The following is an 11368-nucleotide window of genomic DNA, read 5'->3' as shown; positions in this document are numbered from 1 at the left end:
CAGAAATGATCTGAGGTAATCATGTTGTTTTATAAATGAGGAAACTTAGACAAATTGAAGTTGAGAAACCGTCTTGTCTAGGATCCACATGTTAATTTGTGGTAGAGCAAGTACCATAATTCCCAATATCCACTACACTGGGTTGTTGTGAACACATAAAACAGTATATTGGACAGTACAAGGAAGCTAAGTAATAGTGGAAAAGAAGGTTTTGAAGTTCTGATCCCTGTCAGTTCTCCTCATCTGTTTTATTAAAATCAAAGAGCTTGAAGGCAATGAAAACACCCTGGCAGCTGGCTTCCCGTAGCTGCAGCCTAAATGTATCTGAGAGACCTCTGCCTCAGTATTCTTCATGGACCAAAAGGACAAATCATAGCATCATTGTCTGAAAAGGATAACTACTCATGCATTTCAAGCCAGTCTTGACAGGTAAGTGCAGGTAGTCGAAGCCTCACTATTCATTTACTTCATGAATATTCTCAGACACAAAGATGCCCCCAAACCCCCTTACCTTGAATTGGATATACTTTACAAGGTCAAATTCTTTGGCATACATCCTGAAATACTCCAGGACCTGGGAGTTGTGCATGAAGTTGGGAAAATGATCTGGGATGGGGTAGTCACTGAAGCACATCATCTCCTTAGAGGTGTTGATGATCACTGATCTGTAAATGCTGGCCCTTCCTTCCTCGGGATTTTCCTGCAGTAATTAAGAAGCATTTATGGCAACTTGAGATTTAACTTCATGATTTACAAATAAGCATTTGAAAAGTTTTCTGAATAAAATGTAATTCAAATGAATCACTCACACCACACACACACACACACACACGCACACACACACACACACACACACACACACACACACCCTTCCACATCTCCTAATATTCTCATCCTTTGTAATTAGTTATTCCTTTCCTCTTGAATCTGAGTCATCTTTATACCTTTCTTTTAACCAACAACATGCAGTTGAAATGGCATTGAGTACCTTTCAAGACTAAGTCATAACTAACCTTGTAGCATCTGCTTGGGCCACTTAGAAAGTTCACTCTGGTGGCAGTCAAAAGCCATGAAAGAAATCCAGCTATCTTGAGACCATGGCACTGTAGGAAGCCCAGCCTAAGCCCATGAAGACACTACGTGGAGCAGAAAAACATCCCGCCAGCCCCAGAAGCTCTAGCTATCACAACCACAGTTGTGGTAAGTCTCGGGAGTTTCACAGACATTACGAGACCATTCTCCAGAAATGATTGTACAAATTCATATTCTCAATCCTAATTACTTGTTTTCTCTACTTGTATCAACATGGAGTCATAGTTTTTTATATGATAAAAATCCAGAAATTAGGACCCTGTACTGAGTACATAGCCCTTTAAAGAGACATTCATCACTGTTATCAAAGACTTGTTAAGGATATTAATATTAGTAGTATTTGTGATTTTGTGAATGTACAATGTAATGAAAATTTTTACAAATGTACAAATTTACCAATGTAAATGTGTATTTTGTAAAGGTACAAAAGCTAAATGGCTGATAAAAATACCTAAGATTTGAAAACTATTGCTCTAGATTCTTGCTATCCAAAGTGTGGTTTGTGGACCAGCAGAAAAGGTATCAATAGGGAAATTTGTTAAAGGCACAGAATCTCAGAGCTCACTAAGGAGGAGACTTACTACATCAAGACTTGCATTATGGCAAAACAGTAAAGTAATTGATTCAGATTAACATGAAAACTGAACAGCACTGCTTTTTATAACATTAATTCTTAATATAATATTTTCCTACCTATGACAAATTTTCTTTAAAAAATATTGTATTTTTTGTTATATGGAGTGTTTTGCCTGCATGTATGTAAATGCATCATGTGTATGCAGTGCCCATGGAGGACAGAACAGGGTGTCAGATACCCTGGAACTGGAGTTACGGGTGATTGTTAGCTGCCATGTGGATTCTGGGAACTGAACCAGGGTCCTCTGCAAGAGCAGCAGGTGTTCTTAACCACTGAGTCTTCGGACTCCAACCCCTACAACAAAAGTCATTTCCTCAAAAACTTCCTAATAACTTCCTATATATTAATTATAGTTAATGTGGTGATCCCATAAAGGAACAGATGATCCCAGCCTATTTTACAACTGAGATATTACAAATTTTAGGTTTTCCACTTTGTTATATTAAATTTGCGTTATTATGAAAACTCACCCTGGTCAATTTAGACCCCCTCTTGGTTTATTATCAGACTGTATAGATACTTGGATTTGGGCTATTATAAACTGTTTTAAACATTCTGAAACACAAGAGTGTGCTTATTGGATCTGTTCACACTCAGGCTTGTTTTCCCCCCTGCTTTATTCAAGAATTATTTAGTTTAGAAATTCTAAATTGGTCATTCCCATTTCTCTATCCCCAAATCCAAGAATTCATTTCTTTAAAAAAAATTTTGATTACATATTTATTTATTTTGTATTGGATTGGAGGAAGGGGCAGATGCATATGGAGGTCAGAGGACAACTTGGTTGTTTCTCTCCTTTCACCACATTCATCCAGGGAATCAAACTCAGGTCATCAGGCTCAGTGGCAAGTGCCTTACCAAGCCATCTCACGGGACCTCATTTCTGTTTGCCTGGTAATCAGGTTATGAGGAGTGTCCTTTAAAAGTCTCGTACAGTGTGGCTATAACTGTATTTGTTTTCCAATTAAAGGTTTGCATGTTGCCCTACTTCCTATAAAGTTCTTGTTTCTCAGTCCCCATCAGCATCCCAGCTAGCTATTTTATAGATACCAATAAACAGATTCTGAAGTTTGTATGGGAGGACAGAGGCCCAGGATAGCCAACTTTGTTGTTAGGTATGGACTGGGCATAGTAACTTTCTTCTAAATGGAGCAAAGGTGATAAAACTTTACATTGGCAAAACTCTACTTCGAACACATCGAAGTTACCAGAAACAGTGCTCAGTCATATTGAGACTGATGACCTTTAATATGACCTAGTGAGAGTGGTATTTCACCTCCCGGGTCTTTGTCCCTAAACTGCACAACCTCAGGCTAACCATGAGCAAAACATCAGACAAACCCCAATGGGATATTCTACAAACACCTGACCAGTATCCTTGAACCTGCTGTGAGCCTCAGGCATGGAGAGATGGCTCAATGGTTAAGAGCACTGGCTCCTCTTGCAGAGGACCTGGGTTTGATTCCCAGCACCCGCATGGCAGCTAACAACTGTCCATAACTCCAGTTCTGGAGGGTCTGAAGACCTCTTCTGACCTCCATGGGCACTGAACGCACAGGTGCACCTACCTACATGTAGGTAATACACTTATATGCCTAGAATAAAAAATAAATAAAATAAATAAAACAAAGAAGTCTAAGAAATTGTGACAGCAGGAGGAGCCCTAGGAAACACAACTACCAACTATTCTAGAGATGCCAGAACGGGAAAAATGTTATGAGGAAGAACTAATTAATTGAATGATGTATGGGCTCATACATCATATGAAAAACATATCATACATATGTAATATATTAACAATAGGGGAACTGGACAAGGGAATTTTGGGAACTCAGGACTATCTTCCTATTCAACTCCATAAATCTAAAACTATCTAAAATTGAACATGTACCTAACGTGTTTGTACAAAAGCATTTTGGGATCAATATGTTTGAGAAGGGTGTATTCTTAACTTCTGAATTTTACTTTATTCATTCAAAATATATTCCTAAAGTCCCTGTGTGAGAAAAGACCTGGCTATGTGATGACAAATACAGGTCTGCCCCTTTCTTCAAAGTTTCAGGGTTTAGTACAAGGCGCAGACCCTCACTTTCCACAGCACGTCTGTTGGGGTCAATGGGTAAACTGAATTACAGGTCTTCTCTCCATGACAGTACTCACAGATTTCTGTTCCTTTTTAAAGCCACTAATGCAGTAGAATATTATCTTGTGCCAACCAAAATCTGCCATCCCTTCCAACTACTTATTTGGATTGTTGGTAGAGTTTATCACTGTGCCATCCACTGCTTCATAAAAGAATGGGGCCATGGCAGCACTGAGTCAGTGAGAGGGAAAAAGTGTCTTCAACTTTACAGCTTCCTGCCATCACTGAATACATCACCCCACTACAAATTTTGTTCCCTGACTGTATTTCCCACTCAGCATTCAGTTCACACATGTGAGTAGGAAGTCTGTATTTAAGAAAGAGAAGAACTAGTGGGTGTTGGCCCTACTAACTGTTGAAGGGAGTGAAAAAGAATAAAGGGAAAAATAATTCCCCTTCAGTGGGAGGACTGAGGACACTGTGAGTCTTATGTTCCCTTGTCAGAGTCTCCGAGTTCCATAAACAGACACTTTGAACTATTCTATACACATTGGAACAAATTCCGAAGATTAAAAAAAATTACTAGTGGCTGGGCTGTGTCCCTAAAGACGGTCCCTAAAGATTACCCCTTGTCTAGTGTGTGTATATGTTTGAGAACTGCTAGTAAAAGGTGGTATGTGGGCCCCAGAGATTTCATAACACAAATGGATCCATCAATTTAAAGGTCCTTTCTGTGCCCATCCTTAGTCCAACTGAAAAATGCCCCAGGGCAGTGGCAGGAATTTACATATTTCAGTTTCCGCATCCTCAGAGATCTGAAAGCCTTTGCTCAATAAACTAGTACCAATGTTGTTTTAAGGATGCAATGACACCCTCAATTTTGACCTTGGAAAATTGGGGTAGAAGATGTTAGATACTGGTCCTTCACAATGACTGTGGATTACAAATATCTAGTAGAGCTGTATTGCAACCCCAGTCAATAAATCTCACAGAGTGACTTCGTTGTTTACTTTTTCTTTTTCTGTTTTTTGTTTGTTTGTTTGTTTCTCGAGACAAGGTCTTACTAAGTATCTCTGGCTAGCCTGGGACTTTCTCTGCAAAACAGGTTAGTGTGAAACTCATAGAGATCTGCCTGTCTCTGTCTCCAGAGTGTTGCTACTAAAGTTGTGTGCCACCATGTTGAGCATAAATTCAATATTTGTTAAGTTTCGCAGCCCTGTAGCCCTGGAACTCACCATGTAGCTCAGGCTGGCCTCAATCTTGTGGCAATCCTCCTGGTTCAGCCACCATGCAAGAAGAGAACTTACAAATTATCATAAAGTATTAATCTATTATAAAGGAGGAGACAATACAGGTTTGGCAGATGAAACAGAAAAAGAACAGAGATAGGAAAATACAAATGAAGGTGTCTAAAGGGATATTTATCTGGCAGGTGAAAGAAAAAAGAATAGAAAATACAAGTAGTGGCACCCAGGAGGAAAGAAAACGGAACCATCGAGGGAGAGGAAGTAGGAACCTTGGATTGGATTCTGGGGACAATGGTAGAATTCCACTGTGCTGGGGGAATCAATTCTATTTAAGACATCTATAATTCATTAAAGTTGAGAGAGTTGAAGGAAGGAGCACACAACTCCAAATAACTAGCAAGGGAGTATGAAAGAGGCAGATTCCAGTGCAGAAAAATTTCAGAACACCACTATGAGACTGTGAAATGTCTAATTCAATCATGGGCGCTCAATACTTCACGTTCCACAACTGTGTGGCTGGCTAATGTGTGAACGAAGCCTTCTAGTGCCCCAAGCATCCTAAGGAGCCATCAGGACAATTTGCTCCTCGGGGACTCATGGAAATAGAGTGTACTTTGAAGCTAATATGTACAGGGCTTCAGGAGGGGCCCTAGAATGGAATGCTTAGCCACACAGTGTGGTCTGCCCTGACAGAAGTCAGGGTATTAGAATGAAACACAGCTTACTGATTTTTAAGGAACCAGTTCATAAGGTGTTGAAATTCTGTCAAGAGGATAATCAAAAAAAAAAAAACCATGACATTAAATCTTCAGAAAATAATCACTTAAAGCTACTTTAGAGATAACAAATCTAATACCTCAAGCAGGATGCTGGATATTGTCCAGCATCCTCCTGTCCTCGGCTGATTTCACCCCTTTCTGATAATTGATGAACCTGGTTATGATGCTTCGCAGAGACCCCAAAGTGCAGGTCCCTATCTAGGCCTACTGAATAATATTTGGTATGCAGCACTGGGTGTCCACCATTGTTAGAAGTGACTGTATAATTATTCAGTCACTTACCACCACCCCCCATGGTAACTTTCAAGCATGGGTATAATCATTAGCTCCTTCTTAAAGATGAAGAAACAGTAGACACAGAGAAGGAAAATGATTTCCTCGAAATCACACTCCTATAGGATGACAGATACAAGGCTTGACTATAAGATCATGTTCTTAACCCCCATACCATGGCTTGACTGGATTTTAAGAGCAGAATTTTCTATTGATTAGTAAGAACAAGCTAGCAACCTTTCCAACCCATGCCAAAGACTGTGATGAAGGAATGAGTGTCTAGGTAGGGGATCTATTCTAGACCTGAATAAAGACTGCTATCAAAGAGGGGATATACTCTCCAGTCCAGAGCTACAGTGCAAAAGGACCGTACTTCTATTCAACCCAGGAATGTCATGAAGCCACTCCAAAGTAGCTGGTCAACACTGCTATTTTTTGTTATTGTTTTTGGTGTTTTTGAGACAAGTTCTCCCTGTAGCCCCCAGCTGGCCTGGAACTACCTATGTAGACCAAACTGGGCTTGAATTCACAGAGATCCGCCTGCCTCTGCCTCTTGAGTGCTGGAATTAAAGGTGTGCGCCACCACTCCCAGCTAATACTGCTAGTTTTTATGAAAAAAGAAATACACCAGGGTGTTGGGAGCCTGGGAGCCTGAGGTTCAACTGAGTCTCAGCTACCTCTCAAAACTGCTGACAGGCCTGAGCTGGCCGCTTTCCATTCTGCCCGCAGCCTTGGCCTGGAAACCCTGGCAGGCAGCCGGGGCCCACGGCTTTGTCTTGCAGTCGGGGCTCAAAACCTTGGCCCAAAACCTTGGCTTGAGGCCGGGGCCAGATAGCCTTGCTAGATAGTCCTGGCCCACAGCCTTGCTCTCCTTTCCAGCATACGGTTCTATTCTTCTATAATCAGAGATTCCTCCCTTAATGTCATGCTCTGACTGATGTATTGGCTTGCAGTCTGTGTTCCTTTGTTCTCATTCTTTACAAAAACTCTTGCTTGTGCTTCAATAAACAAGACTTGATCAGAATCCTGTCTTGTCTCCATTTCTCTTGTCCTTGCCTCATTTTCATCCCCACCCCCCAATCCAGGTACCCCGTTGCAGACCCTGCGGGCTGGGGCACCAGGGAGCTGGAGAGATGGTTCAGCAATTAAGAGCATTTTCAGAGGACCCTGGTTCAATTCCCAGGACCCACATGGCAGCTAACAACCCTCCGTAACTGCAATTCCAGGGGATCCAAGACTCTGACCTCTGTGGGCATTGCATGAGACAAGTGCACTTACACACATGCCAGCAATACATTCATACATGTAAAATAAAAATAAATATATAATAAAAAAGAAACACAGCCGGGCGTGGTGGCGCATGCATGTAGTCCCAGCACTTGGGAGGCAGAGGCAACCGCATCTCTGTGAGTTCAAGGCCAGCCTGGTCTACATAGTAAGTTCCAGGACAGCTGGAGCTACAGGGAGACCCTTATTCAAAAGGCCAAACAAAGAAAAAAAAAGAAAAAGAAACACACTTATGACAATTAACTACTACTCAGAAAATGAGTTTAAGAAGTAAGCCCCCCAAACTGGGTGTGGTGGTGCATTCTGCTAATCCTAGTACCCAGGAGGCAGAGGCAGGTGAATCTCTGAGATGAAGGCCAGCCTGGTCTACATACAGAGTACAGGGGCTAAGATTACAAAGTAAGTCCAATGCATGCCAGTTTGGAGATCAATGAAGGTTGTTGATATTGTTTGGCATTTAATAAGCATAGCTATCATTCCAGTAAATAGTATTTTAAACTTTTACTAATAAGTTGTTGAGTTGCATATGCATATTAAAATAATTGAACTTTAAAACCGAGTTGCAAGTGCCCACTTCCCTATTACAAAGACAAAGGACTTTGGGCCTCTCAAGGGAAGGACACGCTTAAAGCAAACAGGGTGATTGGATTTTTATATTTTATTCACGAACTAGATTGTCAGAAGTAGCTCAAGTGAGAAGGGTGTGTGTGTGTGTGTGTGTGTGTGTGTGTGTGTGTGTATGTGTGTGTGTGTACAGGTGCATGTGGAAGGGAGAAGTCAATGCTGGGATTTTTCTTAAACTTCCTCCATCATATTTATTAGGACAGGGTTTTCCTTGAACACGGAGCTTGCAGATTTACTAGGCTGGCTGTCAGCAAGTCCCAGGAATCCTCCCATGTCTACTTCCCACTGCTGGGATTGCAGGGGCATGCTCCATGCTCACGCTATTTTCTTAAGTGCTGGGAATGAAACTCAGTCCTCATGCTCTTTCCACACAAGCACTTTACAGACTGAACCATGTGTCTCCCCAACCCCACGAATTTTTTTTCTAATGAAAGATGGAAAACAAAGGTGAAGGTTGAGCAGGGATTCCTGGAGTTGTATGCAGACATGTCTATTATTATCACAAGGAGGAACAAACTTTGCCACCTCACAGATTTCCTTTCCTGAGTAGCAGCAAAATTCAGCAAAGAAACCAGTCTCAGTATGTTTTCATATCAACAGGAAGAGAAAAACAATTTCTGTTGCCCTTGGTTGCCAGTTAGAGAAAGAAACCTGCCTGAAACCTCAGGTGACTGCTGCTGTGGCTGAATTTAGTCACTGTTTAGCATGAGTTACAATGTGTCATGCAGGGAGTTGCAGGGAGTCCAATCTTACCTGGAACCTCCAGAGTCCTCCAATGTCATCACTCCTTTCGAAGCAGACTGGTTCCAAGCCTTCCTCCAGGCAGCACTTGATACAAGTGAGCCCACTGGCTCCTGACCCAATCACAGCAACTCTTTTTTTGGTCATGGTCTCTGGAGTACTTTGCTGACAGGGTCCCTGTCACCTGTCGTAAACAAACAAATAAACAAGGAGACAAAAGACAGAAACCACGTCAGCCCAACTTTTACACAGAAGACCTTGGCCATGGCAGGTAAATAAATGCGGTAAGGAGAGGTCCCTTTGGGGACAAAGGCTGGAGGGTCGCAGCACCAGGAGGTTGAGGTGCCCTCAGGGAGGTCACGACACTGGGAGCTGGATGCCCTCATGGCTCGGTGAGTGGGGAGCACCTGGAGCAAGGCGCGCGGGGAGCTGGGTGCACTGGAAGCTCGCACCAGGTAGGTACCTTCTCTAGGTGCTGCTCCACTAGTACCTGGCTCCTCACAGCAGTGACCTCTCATACTTTGTGCTATTAAAGAAAAGTATAAACAGCAGCTCTGCCAATAGGGAAGGACTGTGGTGCCCCACCTCCTTTCAGTCAACACCTGCCCACTGAGGGCGTGCATCTTCCTTCCCTAAATGCAAAAAAAAAGTTGGATCTGCTTTCTGGTGGAAAAAAAAAATCTTATTAAACAACAAAGGCGATGACAACGACAACGATGACAACGTAACCATGAATTTTCAGCCTTGGTTGCCTGCACTCCTGGAGACCAAGCTTTCCTCTAGCTCCATCGCTTGGCTCTTGATTTATTGACTTTCAACTTCCTGTTTTATCTTAAAGAGATAAAGGCCTGACAATAAAGCTAAACAGCCTTTCAGGAGCAGACCTTCCTCCAACGTTGACAAGGAGAAACCATATTTTCTAAGATCCGTTCAGACGGGGGCTGGATCCGGTCTCTTCCCCTCCCCACACTCCTCACAGGCAGTTTTGGACCTATGCTACTGTACCAACTTAAATTTCTTCAGGCACTAAGTAGAGAAGCCTACAGCTCACTGAGACCAATGCATATACAGAGATGATTTCAGTGAAATAAACACTTTAAAGAAGTGAGTAGCTAAAAACACGAACTATCGCTTCTAAAATATAACTTTAAAATGTCAAGTATTAAATCACATAGAACCACGGATGTCATGATTATACGATTTGATTCATCCAGGCAGGTTAAGGTTGAGGGCACCTCTAACCCAGGGCTTTAGCTTGACAGGTGTAAAATTTGTAGAGAGCAGGATAGTACTGAAGCCAGGAGTCACTGTTCTGTAGTACCACTCCCTCAGTCTACATTGCTCAAGGTGGTTCAGTGCCTCCAGGCATGGTTACACAGGACTGTAACCCCAACACTGGGAGGCAGAGGCAGGCAAATCACTATGAGTTCAAGGCCAGCCTGATCTACATAGTGAGTTCCAGGCCAACTACATGGTCTTAAACACCCAAAAGAAAGTATATGCAAAGATTAAAGTGATCAGTATATTTCTTTAAGAGTTCACGTTATTACGCTTCCCAGACATTAGGCTTAAATCCATATAAGATATTATTTAGACAATTATTTCTCATTGATGATTTTGTTCCTAAACAGAAACTGCTGCTCAGATGTGAGACTTCAGATCTTGGTCTGCAATGCCATAGTGCCCACCAGTAGCTAAGGGACACAACCAGCTATTGTTCTAAAATCATGGATAAGTTTGTTTTCTCCTATCTAGAAGCCTTTGAGAGGGAACTGACACTGATCTTAGCCACTCCAACAGTTATCAAAATGTCTGAAAACAAATCCTGAGTTCATCACTCCCAAGTCCAGCCTTGGCAGACAAAAGAAAATTGAGGGGGAACCCAATAGAAGGATGCTTTTGGAAGCCCTTGTCAGGAAGTTCCAATGGACTCTGATAAGAACGTTTGAAATTTGCCCTGTTCTGGCTTTTTTCTGGTTCCCTGTCTAGAACTTGTAATGCTAACTACTCTTGCCTTTACTTCTCCTTCACATCTCCTGTTCACCAGTCCAGGATTTCTTTTCTCCCTACAGATAAGAGTTATGCAGTTTGGGAGTCTTTTAGATGACAGGGACTACAGGGAGACCCTGTCTGAAAATGACAAAAAAAAAGATAATTCAATGCCAAGCAGTGCTGGCCCTGCATTCTGAATTATAGGCCTCTCCCTACAAGGCCTCTTCCCAGGATATCGGTTAACACTACTTCGGGGTGTGCTTTGAGGTTTTTAGATGACAGGGACTACAGGGAGACCCTGTCTGAAAATGACAAAAAAAAGATAATTCAATGCCAAGCAGTGCTGGCCCTGCATTTTGAATTACAGGCCTCTCCCTACAAGGACTCTTCCCAGGATATCGGTTAACACTTCTTCGGGGTGTGCTTTGAGGGGTTCAAATGGCTTAATGGAAATCAATCCATGCAGTCCTCCCAGATACTCCAGGAGGCAAATGATGATACCTAGTGTGCAGTTGGGAAACAGAGGCCAAGCGACCTGCTGAGGATGTTACAGGATAGGCCGGGAGGCCAGCCATGCAGTCCCTGCAGCCTAACTCCAGACAGAGTTCTCAAC

At 42.3% G+C, this 11368-nt stretch overlaps 1 protein-coding gene across 1 annotated transcript in view; it reads right to left on the bottom strand.

Moving 5' to 3' along the window:
* LOC103736325 (dimethylaniline monooxygenase [N-oxide-forming] 5) overlaps positions 1–9267 on the bottom strand; it is a gene marked incomplete at its 3' end in the record, with an annotated part of 21784 nt that extends 12517 nt beyond the window's left edge. The window contains exons 1-3 of the mRNA XM_008835807.2: positions 9227–9267; positions 8776–8947; positions 512–700 (exon numbers count right to left, since the gene is read on the bottom strand). Coding sequence (XP_008834029.1) covers positions 512–700; positions 8776–8910 — 324 coding nt within the window. The remainder of the gene's footprint in view (positions 1–511; positions 701–8775; positions 8948–9226) is intronic.
* Positions 9268–11368: the final 2101 nt, after the last annotated feature.

The sequence above is a fragment of the Nannospalax galili genome, unplaced genomic scaffold, assembly GCF_000622305.1.
Source record: "Nannospalax galili isolate Female #2095 unplaced genomic scaffold, S.galili_v1.0 scaffold5078, whole genome shotgun sequence".
Lineage (NCBI taxonomy): Eukaryota > Metazoa > Chordata > Mammalia > Rodentia > Spalacidae > Nannospalax > Nannospalax galili.
This window is presented reverse-complemented; position numbering and strand designations above follow the sequence as displayed.